The 27,190-nt window shown below is 40.7% G+C and overlaps 1 protein-coding gene across 2 annotated transcripts in view; it reads right to left on the reverse strand.

Annotated features, from left to right (window-relative positions):
- Positions 1–1,297: 1,297 nt before the first annotated feature.
- The window catches only part of SEMA3D (semaphorin 3D), a 143,758-nt gene continuing 117,865 nt past the window's right edge, over positions 1,298–27,190 (reverse strand). For both annotated transcript variants that reach the window (XM_075081520.1, XM_075081521.1), the window contains 7 exons: positions 23,582–23,804; positions 20,493–20,581; positions 18,577–18,618; positions 17,158–17,315; positions 14,962–15,026; positions 12,589–12,728; positions 1,298–2,853 (listed from right to left, as the gene is read on the reverse strand). In XM_075081520.1, coding sequence (XP_074937621.1) covers positions 2,440–2,853; positions 12,589–12,728; positions 14,962–15,026; positions 17,158–17,315; positions 18,577–18,618; positions 20,493–20,581; positions 23,582–23,804 — 1,131 coding nt within the window. In that variant the 3' untranslated portion in view covers positions 1,298–2,439. The remainder of the gene's footprint in view (positions 2,854–12,588; positions 12,729–14,961; positions 15,027–17,157; positions 17,316–18,576; positions 18,619–20,492; positions 20,582–23,581; positions 23,805–27,190) is intronic.

The raw sequence follows: 27,190 nt of genomic DNA on the forward strand, positions 1-27,190 counted from the left end.
ACTAATTTTCTTTTTTATGAAATAGGCAAGCATGTGAAGAGAGTTGTCTGAAATGCAGTAATTGAACTACACTGTCACCACCGGGGAGAGAGGAGGTTTTTTGTCGGTGCGTGAGAATGCAGACCACCTGTTATTCCATAGCCTTGGTGTGGTTCCACTCATTTACTTAATGTCCAAGTCAGAGAAATGGGACTTTGTGGACCGATAAAAATCTAATAAGGAATAATTGGGCAGGTTGTGTATGATTACAACATAACCTTCCAGCCAAGAATATTGAGTATCCCGGTCTTAGGGTGCTTTATATGTAAAAGTGTAATACCCCCCCATACCTCCTTTAAGTAGACTTAATTGGCCTTAAAATCAAGGTACCCAAAATGATGAGCCTCTTGTGAAATGCCTGGCCTATGTTATTTTGCAGCAAAAATGCCAAAATGTTCTCTGCGTGTTCTCAAAGTACTGTACAACTGGTTAGTATCTTCAGCATCAGTTGCCCTGCTGATTAAAGGTCCCGTCCTTCTCCCCACAGACATATTTTATAATATTTAGCACTCAGTGCTTTACACTATCAAAGCATTGTACGCATGCTATCTAATATCTCCTAATTAACTCATACGTCTCCTATTAAAAAAGCATCTAAAATTAATGACATGGTATCGCTGGCTTTCATACAATACATGCAAACTCAGCTTTCGGGTTTTACAGGAAACATGGCTAAGCTGAGATTCCTTTTTGAAATCTGGCAAACACTTTGCCGTATCTGACTTTCAACAGAGAGGAAATGAACAACGATGCAATTTGGATCTACACAATTATCGATCAGGGACTGAATGCGCACACAAACACCAGCATGGGCAAAGGCAGATCTACAACTTTCAGAGCCAACGTTTTTGGTTCCTTAATGAGGAACCAACCAATTACACAGGTTTCCCACAGATTTTGCTCTCCAGATCTGTAGAATGCATGAGAAACAAGTAAAGCCTGTCGTTTTGGTATCCATCAAAGCTCTCTTCCATGTGAGGAAGTAGCTAATTTGTCATTTCACACTCAAAAAGGCGTGAAAGGCAAACAGAGGGAGGTTAGATGGAAGACATGAACAGGGGGCTGTGATTCATGAGAAGAGACAGTAGGCCTGATTTTGAGCTTGTGTTTGTTGCTGCATATCAGGAATAAAATAAAAGAAATCACATTGATGTAAAATAGACAAGAATGAGGTCAGTGTTTCTTGCTTATATGGAAAAATTTACACTGTTAAGACCAAAATATGAACCCAGAAACAAGGAACACTTTACAAATGAAATTATGGTATAGAGCAAATTTCTAACTTACAAGTTTTATTTACACATGGACATCTTTTGTTTTATTTAATTATAATAAAAGTATTAATTCCAACAATGTAAATTTTCAACTTAAAAATACATAAGATCTCTGGGAGAAAATCCCAAAGAATACACACATCTGAGGAATGTCAGCTCTGTGTCAAGAGCACTGGTCTCAGCCACTAAATATTTTCCCTCATCGTCTTTTATTTTAGCTTTGTTGTTGTCTTTTAGTTTTCTTTTCGTCTGCATAAAACAAAGCTAGCAAAGGGCCAGAGAAACAAGCAAAGTCAAAGCTTTGGAGAGCTAGGAGAGGTGCAGGCAGGAATCCCATTATTTGTTAATAGGATTTGTGCCCGTACCTCCCACAGACCACTTAGGAAATTTAGTCCCAAGCATCTTAGTGGCAGTTTCAATTAAAGTCAACATTTCTTTTCAGCAGATGGACTGTAAACTGGTGGCTACTCAAATTCTAATGAGTAACGCTTGATAATTCCCCTCTCTTAAACTATGATTATGCTTTCTCTGTTTTTTATGGGGAGAATTAAAGTTGTCCTTAAGCCAATACTTAATTTGATTTTTTGCTGTGCCTCTCTGTGCTAGCAAACCCCACCCATGTGCCTGTATACAAGCCTGATGGTTAAATGAGCGGGTATTTTTGCAGATCTGTCACACATTTCTATCATGCTTCTTATTCAGTAAGATGCCAAAGAACTAGAAATACATCTGCCCTCCCCTGAAATGTAGCCACCTCTGGGGTGGAATGCGGCAGCAAATATTAACATGGGAACATTGACACTAAATCCTATGTGAAAGTTATGCAGGAAGTACAGAACACAGCTCACGTAGCCTCAGGCTACCCAGAAATTAGCTAAAAGTGTACATCTTTTCTTTTTAATGGATGCATTTGAAATTATTGCCTGGTGTGTGGTACTCCAGTAAGGAATGTCTCATTTGGTATCGAATCCCATTGTACAGTCTCATACAGATTAATAGTGATGGCGAGTTATCTGATTTCAATAAGAAGCAGTACTAATTCGTAGGCAAGATGCACGAAAACAGAACACAGTAATTTATTTTTTTTTTCATGGAAAATGTCCTTTCTTTAAATAACATTTACAGACTACGTAGACGGTGGCCTGGCTGGCTCATGGTGCCTTCGGTTTCGCTTTTTTTTCATCTCTTGCACATGCTTCCATTTGGCACCACCTTTGTTCCGCTGCCGCCGTTTCTCCCGGTGCCACATCTGTTCACAGTACTCATCCAGGCTAAAGCTGGGGCTGCTGACGAGCTGGATGTAGTCCTTGTACCTCAGCCGGGACTCCGTCAGCAAATCCCTCACCCTGCCCTCCTCGTCCTCAGTTTTCTGAGTGCTTTCCATTTGCCCGTTCTCAATGACGTTTAAGTTCAGCTTCACTATGGTGTGGACAAAGGTGTGTTCCTGGGCTTTGCAGAAATAGGCTCCCGCATCCCTTCTTTGCAAGCTGCGGATGAGCAGCCCATGCTCTGTTTTGATGATCCTTTCGTCAGGCTTCAGCTGTGGAGTTGGAGAAAGAAGAATGCGATACGTGAGTTTCATTGGCAAAACAGCGCCTTGCTGAGGTGGAGAAGAGGTTCGGCCGGTACACGGCATGCCAGCACATGGTGGGGCACGTGCAGCTGGGCCAGATACCAGGAGACCCTTTCAATGTCTGAGTCCTGCTCCTAACTATAGCATCTGTATCACTGACATTTCAGCATGCAGTAGTGAAAGATACATGCTGCCCAGCTGAAAGGACAGACAATGACACTCATCACACACACCACAGTGCAGTAAGTTAGACTACATTCTCCAAGGAAGGGTAGCTATTTAGTGGCACAAATCCCACCCTTTTCTTAAGTGTTTTTCTTGAGGTATCTGTAATGCACCCAGTATACTTGGGTGCTTGTATATATCTGGAGAGCAGAGGTACTGCTACACTGAAAATAAATCCTACTGCTGTTTTTTAAAGTGAAATAGTGTGATTCTGATCTTCTTCAACTGGGTTTCACAAAAGGAAGTCAATCCTGGCTTTGATTCATTGAGAAGTGATTAAAAGCATCCAAAGAGGTTAGACAAATACAACCCAGCACAATTCTTTTATTGTTTTGACTTCAAGATCTGTGAAGAAATTACTGGAAAATAAAAAACCAAAGAAAAGAATGAAATTGCAAGTGAGAGTTGAAGTCTGTCAGAGTATAGCAGCAATTTCCTTACAAATGGAAATATTTTAAAAAATACAGCACAATCTCATGTGTTAAAAACAAGGTGCACCTTAAAGCAATAACACCATCAGAAAAGGCATTACACCCCCCACCCCACCCCCAAATCCAGGATGGGGCACTGGGTGCCTAGTATTTTTGCAGCTGGGGAACATAGAGGAAGGTAAGTGATTTGCCAAAGATCATATAGAAATTAGTATCTTTACTGGAAGTAGATTAATATGTTTAGTTGGAAGTGGAAAGCAGAGCCCTAACTGCCAGTGTCCAACACCAGCATTTCCTTTGACAATGATCCTGGTCTAGTCCAAAGCTGTCACCTCCCAGGCGTGCTATGTTCTGCTGCCACACAGAGGCTGCAGCACACAATGGCACCAAAGGACCTGGAGCGCAGCTTGCTCAGCCGCAGCAAAGCCAGGGCCTTAAACACAGCCTCAGCACTGCTGGTGGCATTGCTCTAATGTAGAAAAACTTCAGCACGAGGCTGAGCCGTGGGTTTAAGAAGGGGGAGTGGAGGCAGAAAGAACCAACACACAATCTGGAAAATTTCCCAGAGTGCACATCTGACCCTCCAGCAAACTTCAGAGGATGAAGATCAGGGAGGCATAAAGATGACTAAATTAGATTTATTCACAGTGGGTAAGCTACACACTGTTTCTTTATGTAAAAAATCTGCACATGATTCCCTCTTCTACTCCATGGGAAAAATGTATACATACATCTGATTCTACATCTGTTATGGTTCTAACTCACTAGTACTTTATCATAACAGGGTCTCTTGGAGCAAAGAGATGGATGAGATGACCTCTCAGGGCTTTTAGCTTTACCCTTTCTAAGTGTCTTTGATAACAACTTTGGAAGGGTTAAATAATTTGAAAGACCATTTAAAGATCACCAGAAAAAACAATCAGCAATCAGCTGTAACAGCCTTCAGTGACATACAGATTAGGTAAGTAGGTAGGTAGGTAAGTAGGTATGTAGGTAGATGCATAGATAGATTTGCAGATGGATGGATATAGGCCTGTGTCCTACCATTGATGTGACTGCAGCAGAGACAAGAAATCAACTGGTACAAAAGCCTGGTCAGAACGTGTCTCCGACTGCCTGGTTCTGTGGCCAAGTACTTTTTGGCTCCTACCACCAGTTGACGGTGGTGGGTCAATCCTGAGCTTTAGTTATCTAGTTTGTAAACTGTATATAAGCATGCCTACTTGGCACCAGCAGGGTGAAATCATACTAATGTCAGGAAATTCCTGGAAAATCGACTGTCCTGACAACAGGTGCTACGTGAGCACAAGCTACTTTTGATTTGCTACACTGATTCTGAACCAGAGAAATCATGGTCAGAGCACAAGCACATACCCAGAAGGTAGCAGGGAGACAGACTGGAAAAGAACATCTTTTCACCTCCAGAACGTACAGCATAGGGCAGTAGTCCTCAAGTTTATCAGCTGTGACACTTCATTCTGAGTAAATGTACCTTTCTTACAGTAAATACAGGAGCATAAAATGTATAAATGAATCACAAATGAGTAGCTGTAGGCAGAAATATATCTAGGGCAGGTGTTTCCTTGTGGTGCTGTACTCCACAGAGAGAAGCAGGAGCAGGGGCCAGGTGGAAGTGCTCAGAGGCTTGACTGCTACAATATGACAAGGAAGCCCCTCTTTTCCACAGGCTTCATGTCAACATGAAGACCCAAGTCTGAGAAACTTAGGGAGAAGGATGGGAAGAAGCAGCTAATTTCCAGACATTTGGGTTTCATAAGGCACTATGCAAAGACCGAGTTCCCACATTGTTTGAGCGAAAAGAGGACTGATCTCTTTGAGCCCAGGGCTTGATGCAATTGCAGCAGTAGCATCTGCCTATCAGTGGCTCTGCCAGTATTGTAGTCTTGAATGCCTTGACAGCTGTGTAGCTCCTACACTTGGAAGATCTCCAGCTGGCGGTTTTGGCTGGCTGGGTGCCAGTCCAAAGAGCCCTCACTAGTGCTTCGCCTATTTTAAGTGAAAGGAAGGCAGAATAATGGCAGATCTAGACTTGAAAAGATCACTGGACCCCCAAGTCCAGCACCCTGCTACTCATAACTACTTACCATTTGTGTAGCAGCTGTCACTTTCTAGTCGTAAACGTGTTAACTGATGGAGGTGCCCCCCCTCTGCCTTGGATACCCCAGAGAAAGCTAACAGAGTCTAAATTGGTTGTGTCCCTTAATCCCAGCCCATCACAACTCCTATTTTTAATGAAGCAGCGTTCTTACAGAATGTCCTGTGTTAACCTTGGATATTGATTTACGGTGACTGTCACCTCCTCCTCTGTACCTTCATCATTCATTCCTTTCTTATCCTCTGGCAGGATGAAATTATGGCTCCGATTTCACACGTATTGAGCAACACTTCATTATTGTTTTCCCCCCTCACTTCTCTTTTTGGTATCCTGTTTATGTTGTTTTACCCATAGGTTCAGAACTCTTCCTGTCTTTCCTCTCTACTTTTCCCCCCACAGGGCTCTGGAGTTTCATAAACACCTGGCATTTCATTACTTGGTAGTAGATCTTTAACCTTTCACTTGAATGCTTAATGTGCTCTTTGGTTCCTGACCTATAGATGTAAAACATATTTTATTAAATGCTGAGGAAAATGAAAAGACTAGGTAGATAAAAGACATCAATTTGTTTAGGTCAATTGTGGATGCACTGCTCCCCTCCCCCCCGATATGTCATAATCAATAACTCTCCTAAAATATTTGCAAATAGGATTTAACAATTCAGAAGCACAAAGGGTTTAATTCATAAAAACTTGTCGACATGTGCTTAAACTTGAGCATACAATAAAAATTAAACATGAGAGACATAATTTTGTTCAATAGGGAACAAATTATAAACCACAAAAATGAAGCAATTGATTGCCATAAACCTTCTTTTCTTAGTGGAGTGGGAGCTGTTTTTTGACAGTTTTTTATCAACAAATTGTACTTTTCATCCTTCATGATAAGCACATAAATTTGCCTAATATTACATTACCCGAATTATGACACATGCCATAGATACTGGCGATATTTGACAAAGCAAAAATATGTCCATGCAAATCAAACACTTGATTTTCACACCTTAATTTAACAATGGAGGAAAAATAGGCTTTGCCAATAATGATGGCAAATCTTTAAACAATCATTAAGTTGGAAAACAACCAAGGATTTGAAAGTGCTGTGGCACCAGGTTAGGTCAATGCCTTTTGTCCTTTGCTAATGATGTGTTTAGATAGCTCCCTCTTTAAAAATAATTCACATGTCAACTCTTTCACAGTTAAAACACTGCACCTGTCTGGGAGAAGAAAGTGGCTTCAAAGCCTGCCTCCCCTCATTAATCAACATGTGAAAAAATGTTAGAGGTAAAGCTGGACTAATAATGGGCTAGCTGCAACCCCTGAACAAACTGAGAGGAGGAGAAAAGAAAATAAGGAACATTTGCTGAGAACTCACATTTGTCTTTCTTTTTCTGTTATTTTCTTCCTCATCCTCATCATTTGACTGGAAATAAACATCACTCTGGGGATTTTTTTTGGCATTATAGTTACACATGATTTTCTTTCTCTTGTACTTGGAAAATACTAATTTAACTCCAGCACAATTGTAGAGTTAATTTCTCTCTTTTCTGTTCTTTTTTTTTTAAACATCTTTTTTATTTACCAAGAAGCCTCAGTAAGAATGAAGAACACGTTGTTGGTACAATGTCATTATGGAGAAGCATGATTCCTATTATTTTTCAAGGTAAAGCTAACTTCTTATTCTGAGACTAAATTTTAAACTCCTATCCCCACAATATATCCACATCAAAGCAGAAATGTCATGTGTTGTATCTCAGTTCAGAGTTAGTTCTTTTATTTTTCCCCTAAGAATCTGTCCAAAATATTAGTCTTACATAAGAATCTCAAGGTATTAAGGAAAGAAAAAAAACCCCAGTGAGCCATATAATAAAAGAGTGAAAGCATGAGAGCTTTAAGTTGTCCCTAGGCTGCAGAATGAATCTCTCCTTATTTTTCCTCCTCTTGACCTCTTTCTGTTTGGCCAAGGAATTCAAACACTGAATTATACCCCTCTCACAGAAGATACTACTGTAAACTCAAACCGTGGCTTATGTCCTCTTCCTTACTCAGCTGTCATCCAACTCTCGTATTTTAGGGCTGGCAATGAATCTCTGAGCTTTTTTCACAAGATGCTGCTGACCAGAAGCTTGTTACAAAGAAAATTGCCATCATGACACAAAAATTTCCAGCCACAAAAAGATATGGGAACTTATGTCTTGGATAGACTGAAAAATGTCTTCTCAGTCTGGCTAAAATGTGGAAAGGAAACAATATCTCTTTGCTCCAACAGGGGAGCCAGGTCACACTCTTGTGCCTAGGAAGATGTTCTGTCCAAGAGTGGGTCACGGTCTCCTATCTACCAAAACATCAAATGCTCGTTAAGCTGGGTCCATCAGAAAAACACAGCCCAGGCAGTGGGGCAGGAATATGGAAATGGTGAGACTTGCTGAAGAAGAAACTGGAACGTCCTCCTGCCTTTCAGTGGATTTATTTTCACCCCTAGGTATGACTAGAGCAGGGAAAAGAGAACTGAAAGAGATCTGCACCTAATCTGTCACTTCAGACCATGTGGCTTGTTGTGTCCCCTGCAAGGGGATGTGGCAGCTTGGCAGACCTGGAGCTGCAGGAGTCTTGGGGAGAAGGGCTGCCTGAAGCGGGGGGGTTAATAGTTTTCAGAGCCATGGGACACCAGAACTAATGGGAGCCATGCATTTGCTTTTTGCAGCCCTGAGACCTATTATATACATAACATAACATATAGGAATTCCTTTGAGAAATAAATAAATATCTCTTTTAATCTTCAGAAAACTTCAGCAGTTTAAGACATTATGAACAGATGATGTCCTCACTTTTTTTATGAACTCTCGCCACCGAAATGCTCTCCCTCATCTCAGTGACTAACCCTGCATGCACAGGAACAAACGTGATCAATTGCGTGAGCAGCACTAAACACAAAAGCACTAGATATTTGACTCCTGACCTTAAAATGGCCCCAAACTACAGGAAAATGTACTCCTACTGGCAGCAAAACGACCTGGTGACAGCTCCTGTGCCACAGGAGATCCTGTCCCTCCCCACAGGTCGCTCTGCCTGGAAGTCACATTCTGAACCATGACCCTAAGGGTGAAATGTCGGGGACATCCTGCTGGGCCAAACGCTTCCCATCTAGTCTGGATTTTGCACTTTTCCTTCCCTCAGGAAGCTGTAGTGCATGTCTGGGACACTGCATAGCCATCTATTTGTAAAACCAGGTTTAAAGACTTGCTGAGACGTTACAGTTCCAGCCCTGGAACTAAAAGTCCGTAACCTAAGTTCCAGGTGCACGGAGTCATTTGCAAAGCATGGTATCGTCATCACAATAAGTTACACCGCTAAGACATGCACTAAAAAAAATGTACACTGTTATTTGAGAAATCTGCTGCGGGAAGGGGGAGAGAGAGCAGAAAACATAATTGTAATGGGAAAAGTTATGGTAAAGCATGGGCTGAGCAAAGATCAAGCTACACATTAAACATGACCACACAATTCTTGTCACATATGGTATTTTTGTCAAACTGAAGTACTTTAAAAAGAGAGTCAATTACTCTGTCGATCTTTGGATTTCCTGAGAAGGCCTCCGATTAGTCTCTAATACCAATGAATTAATTTTCACTGATAAGTTAAATTAGAAAACCTGAAATTCTGAATTTCTGGATCCCCAAATTATCAAGAGATTAACATTTTAACCTGCAAATACCTTTATTCTATCTAATAGGAGGAATGATTGTTCAGCATCTCTACAGACCCAGTCATTTATTTAGGCAGCAATATATGAAATTAGGAATTTAACTTCAGGAAAATGCATTTGAAATAGTTATTTCCAGATTAATAAATTTATCTTAAAAAATATCCAAAAAAGCTTCTTTTCCTTTTCTTCTGCTAAAAATGGTGTCTCCCAATATGATCATTCAAGATGTGCAAGCTGAGTTTGCTCAGAAGCTCAAGCTCTTAGGACCCTTGAATTAACCTCAGTCGAAATACTAGAAATTCTGTTACTATGAGATTTTTCTGGCAGGAATCAAACAAAACTAATAGCTATACTCTGTCTTTAAGTGATCTGATCCTGTAATCATCAATGTGTGCATATGCATTTATATAGACTTATCTTCAAAGACTGCAAAAAAATATATAAAAATAAACTAAGAAAACCACCCCAAGGAGCTGTGGAACATGTGCTCCGACTTCTATTTTATCAAAGCTAGATCACAGAAACACTGCTATGGCTTTAGGGACAATATGTGGTAAAAAGCTATTTGCCTACTCCTAGCATTCATAATGTAGAAAATCTGTCTGCAGATTTCTCCTTCAAATTTTCTTCTAAATTTGCCTCAAAGGTTAATCTAGCCTTTTAGCAAAGCTTTGCTTTTCTCTCACAAACAGATGTCAGACTGTTTACACAGAGCAAGCCCAGTAAACATTGCTGTAGAAGGCTCCTAATGTGCAAAGATGTACGCTGTGTGCTTGCTGGACCTTCAAATGCCATCACACATACACGCACATTCTCCTACTCTCTTTCAGCGCGCACATCTTGCCACCTGGGGCAGTCCTGCAGTACTGGACGTCACCGTGCCTGGGTAGCTGGCATTTGGCCCATAAAATGTAGCAGAGGCCAGGCCACTGCCAGAATGAACCTTATGGAAATATAAAGTGTGGCAAAAAATAACATAGCATTAACTTAAGCTATGCCATATAGGTTAGCCTGCCCTAACTTTGTTCAAAATTTGGTTTGACCTGCAGTTTGTTCTACAATCAAATAAGAAAGCTTGAGCTTGGCTTCCTGACCTTCAGAGGCCTCTCTGAACTTGCGATTTATGAGAAAATCAACTGATAGATTTTTTTCCCTAAATTGACACAGATAAAACTCAAAAGCAGCCCTCCAAAAGAGGCTTTCAAATCTTGAAAGTCTGACTTCTGACAATACAGAAAAATTACATTATCCACAGAGAGCAGGCTGCTTTGCACAAAGCTTGTAGCTTTGGTTGAGCATCTCAGGCACATGCTGTAATTACAATACATTACTTTAAAAAATGATTGAGCCTCCTCAAAAATTGACATAACTTCGTGTTCTGAAAAAAGGGAAAAAAATAAACAAACCAAACAACACACACACACCCCCCCAGCCAAAAAAACTGTTAACTCTCTGCTTAAATTTACTTAAAAGAGCGGTTAGAATTAAGCAAGTACTTTACTTGTTTCCCTGATCAAATATGTAGGTGCATTTACAAACTGCTGCCTTAGGGAGGTAGAACGCAGAGTCTTCTGTACAGGACAGTGAAAGGTAAATCAACTGAAGCACAAAAAACGAATGCCCATAGGTCTTTAAAGGCTGATATACTTCTAGCCGGGTTTTCACTTCAACCACCTGTGGCTGACAGTGCGCTTGGCCAGCTGATCAGAGGACCACTTTTTTTTCCAAGCATGGACTGTCATGGAGGGTAGAGGTGGTATTTCAAACCAATAGCCTCTTTAGTTTGGGTGTTTAGTGCATGTTGTGGGAAGCACTGTGTCTACTTAATAATTAAATTTCTACTCTTGGCAAAGAAGCTTTGCCAATCCAAAGCACGAGTAAGAGAAGGGAAGTAAATTAAAAGTACTGCAGTGTATAGTCCATATACAGCCTTGTGGGCTTTTTTTGTCTCATCTGGTAGAAAATCAGAAGTGCCTTTTATCCTCTTACTCTGGCTTTCTGGCCAAGATGTAACTGGGGTTGTGACACTGGGGCTACTGCCATGAGTTGCACCTCACCCAGAGGTGATGCTTTCATGGGCACCTGCCCTGGCCTGCATCTCCCCACCTTTTGAAAGAACCAGCACATTTTCGGCACTCAGAAAGTCTCATAGGATGAATTATCATTGGGAGTGGAAGACTGGCTGGGTGTTTGATAGTTCCTCTCATTTATTCTAATTTTTGTTTCAGGTGAATATTTAACAGAAAAGCACACCTAACACCTGGGACCAGTTCATTTGAAAGGGCAGCTCTTTTCCCTTCTCCTTCCCCGTTGCCATGGTTGCCATCACAGCAGGACTTGGCCTCAGACACAAAATCACTCATGTAAGAGAAAGGCTGTGAAAACTCCTGAGGTTTGAAACTCAGTCAGACCCAGTCCAAATCAGTCCCAGCACATCGACCTTCTAGGCACATCAGAGGGCCCTTTTGTCACTAGATCAGAGAGGAATCAGCAGGAAATTGTGCAGGGGATATGAGGGGACCTGAGGCTTCTCCAGGGCTTCTCCACCAGTGAGAAACCCAAACCTGCCTCCTGCAGGAATTAAGGGCCATCACAAGTCTCACTGCTTTCTACTCCAGATGCAAGGTGCAATTCTTTAACCTGACAGCTCTGCATCAGCGCAGACTGCCATTTAAGAAAAATTCTCAGACTCCACTAACAAAAAAGAAAGCAAATAAAAAGCTTTTTACTGCACATACCACACCTTCTCTGGGGAGAGATGGAGAGAAGCAGCAAGCCATACACAAATTCTTTGCTACACTGCTTATCATGATAAGGGAATGCAATCAAACAATAAATAGAGGAGAGATTTTATTAAAATAAAGGGTTTTGAACACACTTTTACCTACAGAAGTAGTTGTGTTAATTACTGGACAAAAGGGGTTCTTTTTTTAGTACTTTTTTTTTTTTTACCACTATTTAAACCTTAATTTATCTTTTCTTTTTTTTTTTTTTATAGTAGAATGAGAATGTAAGTCAAAATAAATATCTAACTCTGCTTATGACACCATGCAAATGGCTTCTCTCTTCCCCACTGCATGCCCCAAATGGTGATACCAGAATGCTATGTGATACCTAAGGTGAGGCAAGGAAAAGTAAAACATCAACTAATCCCAATAACTCCTGCCTTTCAATGCTCAGCTGAATTCTCTATAGAGGAAACTTGCCTTGATGACTATAACTTACCTCTTCTCGATGTTCTTCTCCAGAGCGTTGAATATACCACCTAATAGAGGCTTGCTGGGACTTAGGAATACATTCCAGAAAAGTTGAATTAAATTCAATGCCAAAAATCACCTTTTCATCAGCAGTTTCATGACTAATGCCTGGAAAGCAAACATGGTACAGGAGATTAACCCTGACCTGGTTTTTAAAGCACTGGGAAAATAGCCTGATTCAGACCAGATGCTATAAGAGTGAGTGAATTATAAAAATGCAAAAGGAAACTTAACTTTTAGCTTAAACTATAACTATGAGGATTTAGAGGTGGCTGCTAACCTTCCTTCAGTGCAACTGGTTTTTAAGGAGGTCAATAAAATCTATATCACGAGCTTGCTCCATTTTAAAGTAGAGGCTTTCACCTTTGAGGAATTTAAAATGTGACCTGTATTTTTCCTTTAAGTAATGCAACTACTAAACATGAGCTAAGGCTGCTAAAGGTAGATTGTACTGTCTGCTTCGTTCGTCCCACTTTAAAGGAGTCGCAGGACTAAAGTAAACTGAAGTTTACCTTCCTTCAGTATAATTTCAAATGCTCTGTAGTATGTTTCAAAGCAAACATTGAAGGAGCCATGAGCAGATCTGGGATCCCTTCTTGGCCTTCTGTAAACCTGAGCAAGTAATTTCTAATCACTGCATCTCCATTTCCCTTTCCACTCCATCTTATCTGTGCTTACCTGCCTTACCACCAGACTAAAGCTGTTTCTTATGGCCTGCCAATAATAGAAAGGAAGGTGAAAGCAGTGGTGTCTCCTAAACGCAAAGTTAGCTCAACAACAAAATGAATACAATTTTGGATTGTTTTTTTCAATATAATAAGTACCTACATGAGATCTATAGGAATTCAAGCTCTTTGCATTAAATGCTTTTCTTCTATTTCACTGTGCCACTGAGATTTCAGTAGAGCCAAACAACTTCATGCAGCCAATGAAGTCTCTGGGAGGGAATTTCACACAGTGGAGCACTGAATTTAAATAGGTTTTGGGGCCGTAATGTTATTAATTATCACAAATGGCGTAAGTAAGCCAAAAGCCTGGAGTGGCACAAGTCAGCTTCACGGTTTTATGGCACGCAGGGGTCATCCCCAGCTAGATAAAATTTCTCTTGGTGGCACTACATCAGGGCAAAGGATTAATACCAATTTCTGTGCTAAGACATTTTACATTTGTCTAGTAAAGCCAACTCTTTATCCTTCCAGGAAAATGTGACATTGTCAGCCTTTCTGCTAGGGTTTCTATAACCTTGAGCTTTGCACAGTCTCAGATACCACTATTTGGAGAGCCATGGTAAGCAGCAAGGGGGGAAATTCTGGCCCTTGGGAATGAGCAGGAGTTTGGTTGTTGACTTTAATGAAAATGAGATTTTACCCTGACTTTTTAACTGTGTCTGCAAGCACACATGTCCAAAGTCCTCTATACTGTGCAACAGACTTAAGTCTTTGATCCTGTGGCAAGCAGCTCTGATTTCTGCAGTGACTCACGTCGAGATCTGCGGCAGGCATCCAACACCACAGAGGCACGAAAATAACCAGAGATCAATGGAAAGTGGTGGCTCGTCCCAAATCAAATGTTCAGTGCAGCAATACAATCAATACTGTTTTGACTGGGTTGTTCACTTTAATAAGTGGCTAGAAGAGCCCCAGACAAACCCAAGCTTGGCTTTGAATGCTTTTCATTTATTTTACGCTGCCACAGAGATTGCCGCGCAACCACAGGATTTCATACTGACAGTGCTCACTGTAAGAGAAGTGCTGCAGTTGCCAAAGGAGCAAGCCAGACCCTTTGGCATCTGAAAAGAGGGTGTGGGAAAGGGAGGGGGGAGCCGACGGGGAGAGATGGGGTAGGCTTTTGTTAATAACAGGAGTATTTAAGTAGCTGCAGGGAGGGCAAGGGGCTGGTTTGGCAGCTGGAGCTAGGCTTTGGGACTTGTGTCAAGTGTATGCAGCAGAAGGGGAGAAGATGGCATGTTCCCATTCATCCCTGTGGGTTTTCTTGGGGGATTATCTCCCCTGTTTCTGTATGAAAGGAGCTCCTGGTAGCTACCTGTAAGGATGTGTGTGACGTATTTGTGTCACGGGCACACCTTCCTTCCCCTGGTGAGTGGTGGGGAGGGTCACTTGTAAGGGGTGCGAGGATGTTGTCCCATGCTGGCTGCCCCTTATCAGCCCTGCCTCCCCAAATTTAACTGCAGGAGGGGTAATGTATATGAAGTGTGGGAAAGGCAACTGCTTTAACGGTGTTATTCTTTCGGGCTCAGCAGGTTTTCACAGACAGATGAAGACTCTTACAGCAAAGTCTCTGTCAAAGTGACTAAAGAGCAAGGAAGGTGCAAAATACTCACTGTCTTCCACATCCCAGCACTGTGCAACAGGGTCACCGTATTTGACATCTTGCCTTCTGGCTCGCCTATGGGAAGAGCATGCAAACTTGTAACACTTCAGGCATAATTGCTGGAATTCAACAACAAAATACAGAGAAGCTCAGCAGATGTGGACTTGCATTGCTCCCACCCTACTGCTGACAATTATGGTCTTAACTAAAACCAGCCTCACCCTCAAAGCAGCATGTGGCCTAGAGAGATTTGTACAATTGACATCAAGAGAAGGGCCTGTGATTTGGGAAAACCGCTGGGAGGGGAAAGAGAAAAAAGGAGAGAAAAATATCTGCCTAGAATAAAGAACACACAATATAGTGACAGAAAGAGCATCTAAACCTGCTTTAGAAGCACAAGCACAGGTCTCCTGGTGGGGTGGACTGTCTTAGAAACACCTTGATGTTACGCGTCACAGAAAAGATCTAAGGTTCAACAGATAATATTCAAAACTGAACTCAGGATCAGCCCAAGGTAATACTGACTCATAAGCCAACCTTTAATGTTTTAATTTGGTAACAAAAAATTGACAAATCTGATTATCTTTCATCTTTATGGACAGCAAAAAAGCTTAAGACAATGGTCTGAGATGAGCTGCTCCCTTCCACAGCTAACTTGCCTGCTAATCTCTCTGTGTGTTACCTAAACTGAATGCTTTTTAATATCATTTCAGTGTAATAACATTTTTTTAAAAAAAGGCAAACTCTTCCTCTGTGGATGATTGCATTTATCTCCTAAAAGCTACAAACATAAGTTTGTATTTAAATTTTTTAGTAGAAGAATTGGAGACCCAGGAAGGAACTGGTTCCTCTCTCACAGCCACACCGGAGATGACAGGATTGGGAAGTCCAGTGTGCAGAGCAACGCCTCGACGGGAGAGCGTTTCCCAAGGCTGAGCTGTCCACTGTGGTAAATGCTGTAGACATGCTGGAAGCACAAGCTTCTACACAGAAGAAAAATATTCAAGTAACTGATTTACTGGAGGATTCCCAAGGCCATCCCTTGTTTTGGAGCCACAGGGTTTTGGCCTTCCCACAAAACCACACATCTGTTAAAAAGCATGGACCATCAATCTCCATGTCCCAGCCCACCTCAGGCTTCAGCAAGCCTCATGTGTCACTAACTCTGCAGTGAGCCTGAACACTTGCTTTTCTCCTTTCATTTATGCTTCTCTGAATTTAGTTTGCTTTGGCTTTGAGGGAAAACACATAAAGTTCCTTGACACCATGACACGATAACCTATGAGTCATTAACTTCAACGGTTTGTCTAATTGCTCAGGTCCCAGCCCTGCAGCCCCTGAGGTAGAAAGTCTCATTCCAGAGCCTGAGATCAGACTGCAACCTCCGACCCTCACTGCAAGAATTACTGTCAGGAAGGCTTCATCCAAAGGGGAATGAAGACCCTGTGAAGGACTCTTGCTCAACGAGCGAGCTCAGAGTTCTGGATAAACCAGGCAAAAAATCTGAGAGACATATCCAGCAACTTAGGTACTGCACTGCTAGAGCCCACTGTGTGTTCTCCCTCCACACATATTCATGCTGCTGTCCTAGCTGGTGAGTACAGAAAATTCAGATGAAGCCTCTTTCACTGTGGAAAAACTGCTCCTGATGCAGTCAAATCACAGTCCTTAAATCTCTGTCTCCCTCTCATGGCTAGACCACAAATACAGTTAAGAGCGACGCCCTTTGAGCCAAGTTATCTGGGTTAGTTAGGTCAGACAGGAGAAGCTTGTTCATTTAGATCGGGGAGTTAAATGTATTTTATTGTTGGCTACTCTGGGGTACTATGTTAAACTCCGCTTTATAACGACGGTAGTGCCCTTTGCAAAAGGCAGAAGCTTAAGAGGCTCTTGCATCTTGGGCAGAGTCAGCCACAACCTGGACCTCCATCTGAGTGTCTCATGGCTTAAAGCATTTGGCATAAAACAGGCAAGTGATGGATTTATGATGCTAGCTGCAGTAGCCGAGTTACTGTCACACACACTTAAACAAAGTTATGTTGTCTTCACAACTCTTCGAGCAGAAATGTGAAACATGGCCAGAGGATGAAGAAATTTTAAGGCAAATGACATGCTAAGTAAAAAGGTAGCACGTTCTGCCTGGGAATCTCTAAAATTTTTGCAAGCAGCAAGATCTTTTACAGCATGTTTTATTTTTTTTTCTTACCTTTTAGAAGTGGGGACGTATCTGGAACACGAGTTTCCATCCCAGGCACAGTATGGATCTCTGGCAAGGCAGCAGTCTGCACAAGCCTTCCCATACGTGTGACATCTGTGCAGAGAAAGCTGAACCAATCCATCCCTGGAACCAATGTACAATTGTTGCTGCAAATCAGGCAAAGCGAATGAATTAAGAGCGTTCTCCAAGTAGACCATTTAAATAAAGTTCACTTTTCCAGTGCCACACTTGCAGACTTTCAACCTTGTCCCAGATTTCACAAAATGAGGGAGAATTCCTCCTTTACCATAAAATGTTTCTCAGGGCTCAGTGTGAACTGGCCAGTCCCCATCCACCCCTGACAACACGGCAGAGAGGAAAGGGGACTGCAGTCTTGGAAAGACACCAACACTCAACACCCTTACACCTTTAGATTTGTGCTGTAATAAAAACATCAGAAGCAAACCATGGAAAGAATGGTTGAATAACACATTTAAAACCAAGTGGCTGGATAGCTGTGACATTAAGAATCTGGGAACTAGGGATGACCTTGTGTGAATAAAACTTTATCTTCTGCTTCTGATCTTTAGGTAGGATGGGGATACTATTATCTCCCTCTCCACAACGTGTGAGTAGATTGCCTGTAGAGACAAGGGTGGTCCAAGTGCCTGCTGTTGAGCCAGGGCTGGCTCATGCAACACTTCCAGCTGGCCTGCCACCTTTTTTGAGGGGAGATGGGACCCAGCTGTGCTGTGCATGCCTGAAGGGCCAAAATACCTCCTCCCGTGTGAGGGAGGCGTGCTGTGCCAGAGCTGCTCTGTCCACTTCTGCGGGGTAGGGAGAGATGGCTCTCGTGTCACGCTGCCTCCCGAACGTGCGCGTTGCCACCACAGAGCTCGGAGCTGCCATAAAACTGTTTCCCATCGGGAGATTCCCAACAGGAACTGGTCCCTGTGACTGCCAGGTTTGGACCACCCAGATTTAGACTGCAATTTTAGAGGAGGGGGGCTGGTTTTCAGTCTGTGTGCACAAAAATATTAGCACAATGAGGCCCTGATCTCTCTTGACTACTAATAAAAACCCCAACAATAAGAGTAATAATAATTTATTACTGGATTGTAAAGAGACAAGTATTTCTAGTGTCCGGAAAATGAATGTGCATTGCCTTTATTCACAAATCCCGCTACCATATGACCAAAGATTTGTTTCCATTAATAATTACCAGCTTGGGTACACAAATTACTGTTTGTAAGCAAACGTGAATTATGCAGGCAAACAAGTTCAAACATAATCTCCTTCTTTCCAGACACATTTTAAGAATCATCCATGGAAATCTTGGCTAGTAAGTAACAGACACCACCTGAAAATAACAAACTAAGCGTTCACTGTACCATATACTCTACAGTAATTAAACAAGCTTCTGATTACCTGCTTCTGAGAAATCTCCATGGTCGAGATAAATGAAGGGTGCTGAAAAACAAGTTAGTAAAGTGTATTAGTTTACACATTCCCTATTCTTAATGAAAAAGAGCACAGTACTTAGCATGCAAAAAAAAAAGGGTAAAATTACAGATCCATTTGCTTGGTTTAAACAAATATTAAAAACAAAAAACCCAGAAATCACTAAATTCTTGCTTCCAGAAATACCTTCCATAAATTTTCCCTGCTGCTTATGAGGCAACTGAGTTTAATTCTTAGAGTTTGTAATCTATCCCGTCCTGGAGACTGGCAATGAGACTTCACATCAACTTAAGTTCTTATTAGGCACTATTTGAAAGGCTTAGATGGCATTTAAGGGATACATAGGCAGATCCTCTGCACCAGGATGTATTTCACTGCTATCAGAGACTGAAATTTTTGCCAATGACTAATGTAAGGACAGGACAAAGCTCAGAGTATTATCTATGGCCTAATAGAAGATGATTAATCTAAGCCTATCGTTTAATGTTAATGCAGTTTGAGGAAATAAGGGATGTTTTTTCAGCCCTTCCCCCCCACCCCCTTTCATTTTTCTGGATTCAAAAACATAGATGTAACAGTTATAAATGTTACCAATAAAAACATGAAGGAATGTCTGCTGAGCAGGAAAAAAAAAAAACCTTTTTTTTGTTTTAAATATGATATGGTACATTTGCTCTTGACGTTATGTTTTAAGAATGCAGCAAATTGGTGTACATACTGAAACTGCTGATTACTTGGAAGGTCACTGAGTAATCTTGAAATTTTCAGAGTGATATTTATAATTGGTGTCCATACAGTGGGAAGAAAACATGGAGATCCTTTAAGTCAAAGTTTCATCATACATGACATATCAAAAGGCTTATGGAGAAATATACTCCTTGAAAGAATTATTAAAGATCCTATCCTCACACTTGGAAAACACTGTCTCTACGTCCCAAATTCATTTATTTAGTATGGGCAGATATTCTGGCTAAGACCTCGTACAGCACATAGGAGAGAAGATGTGTGAGAAAATAATCAAAATGTCATGGATGCAGGTCAAATTTGATGAAAAAGCAAGGTGAAAACTGAAGAAGAGCTATAGAGAGTGAGAAAAAAGCAAAATGAGAATGCAAAAAATGAAGAAGGAACTACTAAATGAAAAAGAAAATCAGTAGGGAAGACACAGTTCTTCACTTTCCTACTGTAACGGTATGTTGACATCAGCTCCCTCACCAGCAATGAGGTTAGTCAGAAATCGTGCCTGTACAACAGAAAGGAGGTTTGGGCTTTTTACAAGCTGTATTTATGAAGAAGTCATTGGTGTTAGTAGGGCTCCAGTTACTTTTCTTCTTTATCACTCAGCCAGAATAATCATATCAAAATGGTCAAAAATATTGAGTCAGCCTTCACCAGTAAATTAAAACACATTGATAATCAAAACTAGCTATGTTTTATTTTCTTTATGTTTTCAATTCCTAAAGTTGTTATTTTAAAGAATTTCTCTGCATCTGTGGAAATTTTTTTTGTTATTTTGTTGGTTGTTTACTTTAAAAAAATTATAATTGTACTAAGAATAGTCCCAAAACTCAGACAACAGAAAAATTGTCATTAAAAATAAAATATTACTAATAAAAATATTTGGGCTCAGAGAAAGATTTCAAACTAGAACAATGCAGGACAAATGAGACTTTCTATGAGTTTGAAAAATCATGATCTGTTTGGTTCCAGACTCTTTTCAATTAACTTACCCAAAGAATATCAAGGCATTTAAAAATTTACGTAGTGTCCCTCTGGAAACTTGAACCAGTTCTGCTAAACAAACAACCAGACAGACAAAGCCAGTTTGAGCCTTAAAGTCCCCTGAATAATATTTAATTGATGTTATGGCTGTTAATGCTTACCTTGAATATCTGCAGCTCTTCCAAGACCACCTCCTCCTTAGTCCACTTCTCTTTTGTGATACTCACAACTTTCAGGACTGTGCCTATGTCTGAAACAAATGTTCATCATGTAAAACCCACAGTTATGTTTCAGTACGTATGTGGAACTCCATTTCATACCCTGAAGAAGCACCTATCCCTACCTGCATCTATTTCTGTCTACATAGCTCTATACAATACATTTATGGTTTTACTGTATGGCTGAGCCAACACAATTGTAGGCTGCTCCTGGCAGGGATGGTCAGACTCTCCTGCTACACACACAAACACAGACAAGCACGTCCATGCTGCCAGCTAGATGTTTCTGCACATTTTCTTGAGCCAGAATTGGGGCCCATCTGACCGCAAAGCGATCCAGCTTAGGGGACTAAATTGGCAGAAATTTTTCCCTCTTTTTTTATAGGATTAGTTTTCATCTACTATAGCACCTTAATCAGAAGTAGGTTCCACTTTAACGTGGGGAGTTAAGCAATGCACTGTTTTTCATTTACCTTTTCATTTTAGGGAAATTTTTGAACACAATGTCCATTCATCATTAAAATCTTAATTTAATCATTACAGAAATGACATCTTTGCAGTTATCCAGATATTTTTTTAAAGTTAAACCTATTCATCAATTTTAACCTGAATTCCTGCCTTGTGAAAAAAATAGCTGTTCACTTCATCTGAGACCATTACACATTGGTGAATCTTGAATGGCCTTAGAAAGAACCCTTAAAAACAGCTCAGGGGAAGTAGGCTGGGTGCTGGGATGTGCAGCCTGAAAATGACACAGCACAGCTTACTCCTAAGTGCTATAATATTGAAATGATGAAAATAATACATTATAATGGAAAGAATGATATTTTTGTTCTCATTTTGCCAAATTACAGAAGATCATATTACCAATCAAAGCCAAAAATATTTGTTTGCCTTATGTATTAGAGAGTCTTTTTGTTTGTTTGTTTGACATAATTGCCACAGACTGCATATGTACAAGTTGGTTTCATACATTCAAACATAAAATAAGCTTCTGATCTTCTGTTGCTCAAAATCTCCTGGGTTATTTGGTATATCTGTGTTTGGTCTCTCTATATAATATTTGAAATTTTATCTTCAAGTTTATTTTTTTCCATGGGACAAGTTTAGAGGCTAAAATAGAACAAAACCATGTGCTTCTGAAAAAGAAAACTCAGTTTTAATAAAGGCACTGCAGATAAATAAATATCTGCATATTATGGAGTGCCACCTAGTGACTGCATGGTACACGCTGGCCTTGACACCTCTAAACCTGACAATTTACCCTGAAAGAATTAGCTTTGGTGCTGAGTATTCTAGTTGCTGGTCTCTCAATATAATTGTATTCCTATGATGAGTTTTATGGAATTGGATAGCAAACATCTCAAGGCAACCTCTACAGTCACTAAATGAATATTTTGTACATTTTAACTAGTGAACCCATCTTTTCAGGCAGCTAAGTTTTAAATTACTTTTTCTCACTATTATAAGAAAAGTAAGTTTCAGCGAGTACTCCCAAATCCTAGGCATCTCACAGCTTGGGAATGTGTTCCCTTTGCCTTCTCTTTTGACTATATAAAAGATTGCATTCTGAAAGCAACGAGGATTTTCTGTCATTATGGCTAAAGGTTATTCCCAGACTTCTCAGGCACCAGGGGACCAAACAGCACTTTAATGCTCTTTGTTATGGAACTGTGCTTTTCCCTCTGACACTACTGGACTTGACTTGTGGGGTTCATAATGGGCTTCTCACACCCCCTCTTTTTTTAGAAGACAATAGCTGTGAAAGGGATTGAGCTGAAAGACATAAATGATCCAAGAGAGAGGCTATCTCTGGACTCGTGTGTGTGATAACACAGCTGAGAAGTTCTTGAAGGCTGAGACAACCCACACTTTATAAATGGCGATGCTCTGTGACAATTCACTCCTTTCCCCAACTCACTTCAGAATATCCATACCTATCACACGACACTACCTGACACCAAATTGGCCTATAGGCCAGATGAAGTGCCATGCAACCCAACAGCACTGGGGTAGGATTCAAACAGAATCTTACTCTCCCTGCAGCTCATGGCAGTAGCTCGTCCACTTTTCACCTCCATGTACCTTACTTTCCCCTGCTGTGAGATGGGAATAACAGCAATGATGTCCTTATAAAAGCGTTTGGATCTACCAGCGACAAATGCTTTATAAGACCTACTACTAGTGAGAGAATAACAAATTATGGATTAAGAGCAAGAAATTCCAGTGGAGTAAGATGGCAGATTATTATTTCAGAAATGTTATGAATAGGTATGTTAATATTTCTTAGCATACCATGCTGTTGGGTGACTCATCCAGTGATTCTAATTACTACAGTGAAACTAGAGTTCTTCCTTAAGGCATATAACTATCATAAAAATCTAAATCGATACATAATTATTCATAGAAAAAGAGTAAAGCAGGTTTCCTCCTTGACAGTGTAGTTTAACCTCTCTGTTCAATCCTGGTCCTCTTGTTTGGAGCTATTCATGTTGCTAAGTTATATCTTTAAAAGTATTTAAGTGGAATTGTTGCCTTAGGCTTAATTTTAAATCTTTTAAATCTTTCTTAGCTGTTTAGTGTCACATGAGATTTAAAGCTGAAGCGCCATGTCACTACCAATAACAGGAAGTACTCCTTGAAGTTATTAAGGTTAATTTTTTTCTTTTAATTGGTTATTGGTGTGCTGCCAGCAGGAATTGGAGCCAGGCTACATTGTAATGTAGAGATAGGTACTGAATAGTACTTGGAGAGTAGGAAAGTCGTGGTGTTCTGACCCTTAACTGGTTTATCACCTATGAACCAGGAGGCATTAGAATCCCAATAGTAGCAATCTCTTGAGCCAACCAATTAATCTAATCTTAGCAATTGCATGAACAACCAGTACAGAACCAGGAGTATCTAATGCTTCACAAAGCTGCATGCATAGGAAAAAAATGTTAATCAACAACTTTATTCAGGACCTGCTTGAGTAAAAGTGTTCTTACAGGATGTGGTTTGTGCAGAATGACAGTGGAAGTCCTCTCTCATACCTGTTCCTAGGAAAATAACATCATATTGCCCATCCTCTGCCATGACGTGATCCACCACGATCTGAGTCAGACGATAGTCCACATTGATTCGAGTGAATACTGGTCCTCCCGTCACTGGGTAAACGGATTTGTACATCAGCGGATGGCGTTTAATAAAGCTAATGACTTCATCGGGAAAGTCTCTGGTAGACTTTATGAGAGGATCATAGGTTTTGCTTGGACACTGAATGAAAGAGAGAGAACAGGAAGATGAGAGGAATATTAGGAAAGAAGCACAAATAATCTGCAGGTTTCTTTGTGTAGTAGGAAAGCTGCCCAATCCAGATCAGCTCTACCGGTTTGTAAAGCACATTTGCCAGTGGCTGGTTGTTTGATTTACAACTGAAAAAGCTCAGTGCTGATTTGAAAGCATGGGGCATGCTGGCAGTGTGTGCTCCTCAGGGTCTTCAAAGAGTTGTTTTCTCCCTCATTTCTCTACTGTCTCCTCTTCTCATTTTTACCTCTCTTCAAAAGCTCTTCCCCTTCATTTTCCTTTATCCTGTTCCCACCTATTCTCCTTTATCTTTTAAAACAACCCAAGACTTGTTAATTTGTTTCATCTCACTCATTTGTACTACTACTCAGAATTATAAACCTTCCACTCCTGTTAGTTATATGCCCACACCTACAACTACCTCTTGATATATGCAAGCTTTGAAAAAAAATTCTTATAGGCTTTTCTTCATTCTCAGTCAGAGATTTTGATGACCTAAATTAAAACTTAGAAGGGAGATGAATTTCTTTAGCTTCTCTAGGTTACTCAGGAAAAGAAGATAGCATTAGAAAAGAGAAGTTGCCTGTCTGATGTTAGATAAAATGGGAACTAATTCATATTTATTGCGTTACCATATCTGTAAACACCAACTACTAAAAGTTACACAATTATTTTTAGTTTTAGCACCAAATAGTCTTTAAGACCACAACCAAGACCCTTTATGCTTCTTCATCTAGCAGTGTTTCTGGAGTGAGACATACCTTAATTTTCATACCACTATCACCAATAATGAAAATACGTTATTATTATTAGCATTCAAGCCGTACATTCAGTACTGTGATGCACTTTGAAGTTTTTTTAATCATATACTAGGACCAGCAAAATTTAGCCATAAGCAATCTAATAATATAGGAAAATATCTATTTTTTCTTTAAATATCTAGAAACTACTTATATATAATACTATAATAGATTTCATGAGCGTAGGCCACTTTGGAAATTCGGTGTTATGCCTAAGTCACAAATTCGATCCATATTCAAGTAGAAATCAAGTTTTCTATGACAGCGCTTGTGAAGCCAGTAAGAAATCAGGTTGCTCAGTGATTTTTTTTCATCCCAAAGTAGCACTTCAGTACCATTACTTAGGTTTTTGTTTTTGAAAGCATTGCTTTAAACGTGGAGAAATTGTCATGATGGGTTCAGTACATGTGCAACAAATTTCACCTCCTCATTCCCTGCGCCATTCACCAGCCCCTTATCACGTAGGATATTTTACAAACACAAGGAAATAAAGCCTGGAGTGAAGGAGTGTCTAGCTCTCATTTCAAGGCACAGGTACCAACATGCCTGTAAATTTGCTACAGGCAGAACAACCTAGTGCAGGTACCGCTGTAACAGACTTTCAACCGCAAGTCTAGGGTGCCCTCAAGTGGCTACCATGGGCTAAGCGCAAGTATTTAAAGTACAGGATCTCACACATCAAAGGTTTTCTGCTTTTCTTGTATTTCTGCTTCTCGTACCGCGGCAGAGGATCTGCCTTCTTGGTGCGGTGAGCCAGAACTGAGCAAGAGCCTCACCAGCATGCCCAGATGTTAGCCTAACGGCTTGATCCCTCTTGAAAGATTTCCTCAGAGTTACTGTGGCAGAAGGCCTGCAGTAAATGCTTTAACTGAGTTACTTTGTCCAGGCTGAAATACCCACGTTTATCTTTTCTCTGTATATGGCCTGCAGCTGGAGACCATAACCTTTCAGTGACCTGCACCTCCTATGCCTTGTTTTTTTTTTTTTTTTTTTAAAAAAAGGCAGATTCTCCAGATGCCAGATGATCCCTGTAGCTCATTATTTCTCAGAAGTTACTTCCTTACTCATCCACATAGCTGCAACTCTTGCCCAGGCCCATGACTCGGCTGCTGCAGCATCCTTTTCTCTGGCTTTGACCAGCACAGTCTCATCCTCTTCTGGTCCAGACAACTGCTACAGTGATCACTCCCTCAGTCACTTCCTTAGTGTCACTTATTTATTGCTGGGGTTGGCTCCCACCTCTGTTGGACTCATAGCGACAAACTAATCAATTCAGCTGCTTCTTTGGCTTACACAAAGTAAGTTGGTTCTCACACATCTTGCTTGACGATCACCCACAAACCTACCTTTTCAGCCTCCTTCAAATTTTTCCTTTACATGCCTTTTGGGATGAGCCTGGGAACATATCTGCAAGGCCCAGTCATGCTGGTGATCCATCAGCTCTCATGCTCACCTATCTGATTTCCTTCCCATGGCTGTTTGTGTCTCTTTTCCATCCCTCATTTTACATTTAGTCTCTAATCTGAATCTGAGAAAGATTCTTTTTTGAATCTGGAGGTATCTAGATGTGTTAATGGGGTCTACAAAACCTGGGTAATAATAAGATGAACTGGAAACACTCTTCCAGTCAGTGACATCCTTTTGCGTATAAACTATTGAGTGCTTCGTGTTTAACAGTTTTTAACTATGTAATCCCTGTGTTTCCTGCCAGGTGGAGCCATAACACAGCCTGTGAAGAAAGAAACGTGATTAAATAATGCCTTTGTAGTGTGCCAGGACAAAGTTTTTTGCAGTGAAGTTGCTCTACAGTTCTCCTTCATGGCTATTTTTGAGAGAGAAGTCTTTAGCTCACATTTCCAAATCTCCAGTTTGACATGTGTTCAGTCTATGGTGCCAGTTAAAGGGCTTGTGGTTAGGATTTGTTCCACTATGTAGGGTTTGGCATTATCCAAAACATTTGCATTAGGAACAACACACACAGTGCCAAGGGCTGAGCATGTCCCTCCTCCATTGCTGGCAAGCTCCCTTCTCACAGCTACACAACATCGCTACTAGCAGCGAATCCATCCCCGCAGGCTCAGGACCAGCCTGGACCCTTTTCTCTCTTAGGTTTCTACTGTCTGTTCTCTTCCTGGGCTGAGGCATGCACACAGCACGCCTTGTGGTAGTGCTTGCTTTACCTCTGCCCAGTACATACAGGTGTTGTGTGCAAATGCCTAAGGATGAATTCTTCATGCAGTAAACACAGCGAATACAATGCAGAATTATTCTCATCATATAAAGTTCTAAGTGAACATATAAAGGCTCTGAAACTGTTTGCTGAAAATAGGTCTTAGGCCCCGAATCACCTAAGAGATTTTAAAAATTCCTCTACGGACAGGAAACCTGTGCCAATTTGAATTAAGATATATTGCATCACATAGTCAGTCATTTTGTTCGATTATACAATTTAATGTACAGCTGTGAAAGAACTGACAAGAAGAAAAAAAATGGGTTTGTGTTGTTTTCCTGTGATAACTGCTCAAAGGACATTCCTTGAAAATACAGTTTAGTACA

This window comes from Phalacrocorax aristotelis, chromosome 1 (assembly GCF_949628215.1).
Source record: "Phalacrocorax aristotelis chromosome 1, bGulAri2.1, whole genome shotgun sequence".
Taxonomy (NCBI): Eukaryota; Metazoa; Chordata; class Aves; order Suliformes; family Phalacrocoracidae; genus Phalacrocorax; species Phalacrocorax aristotelis.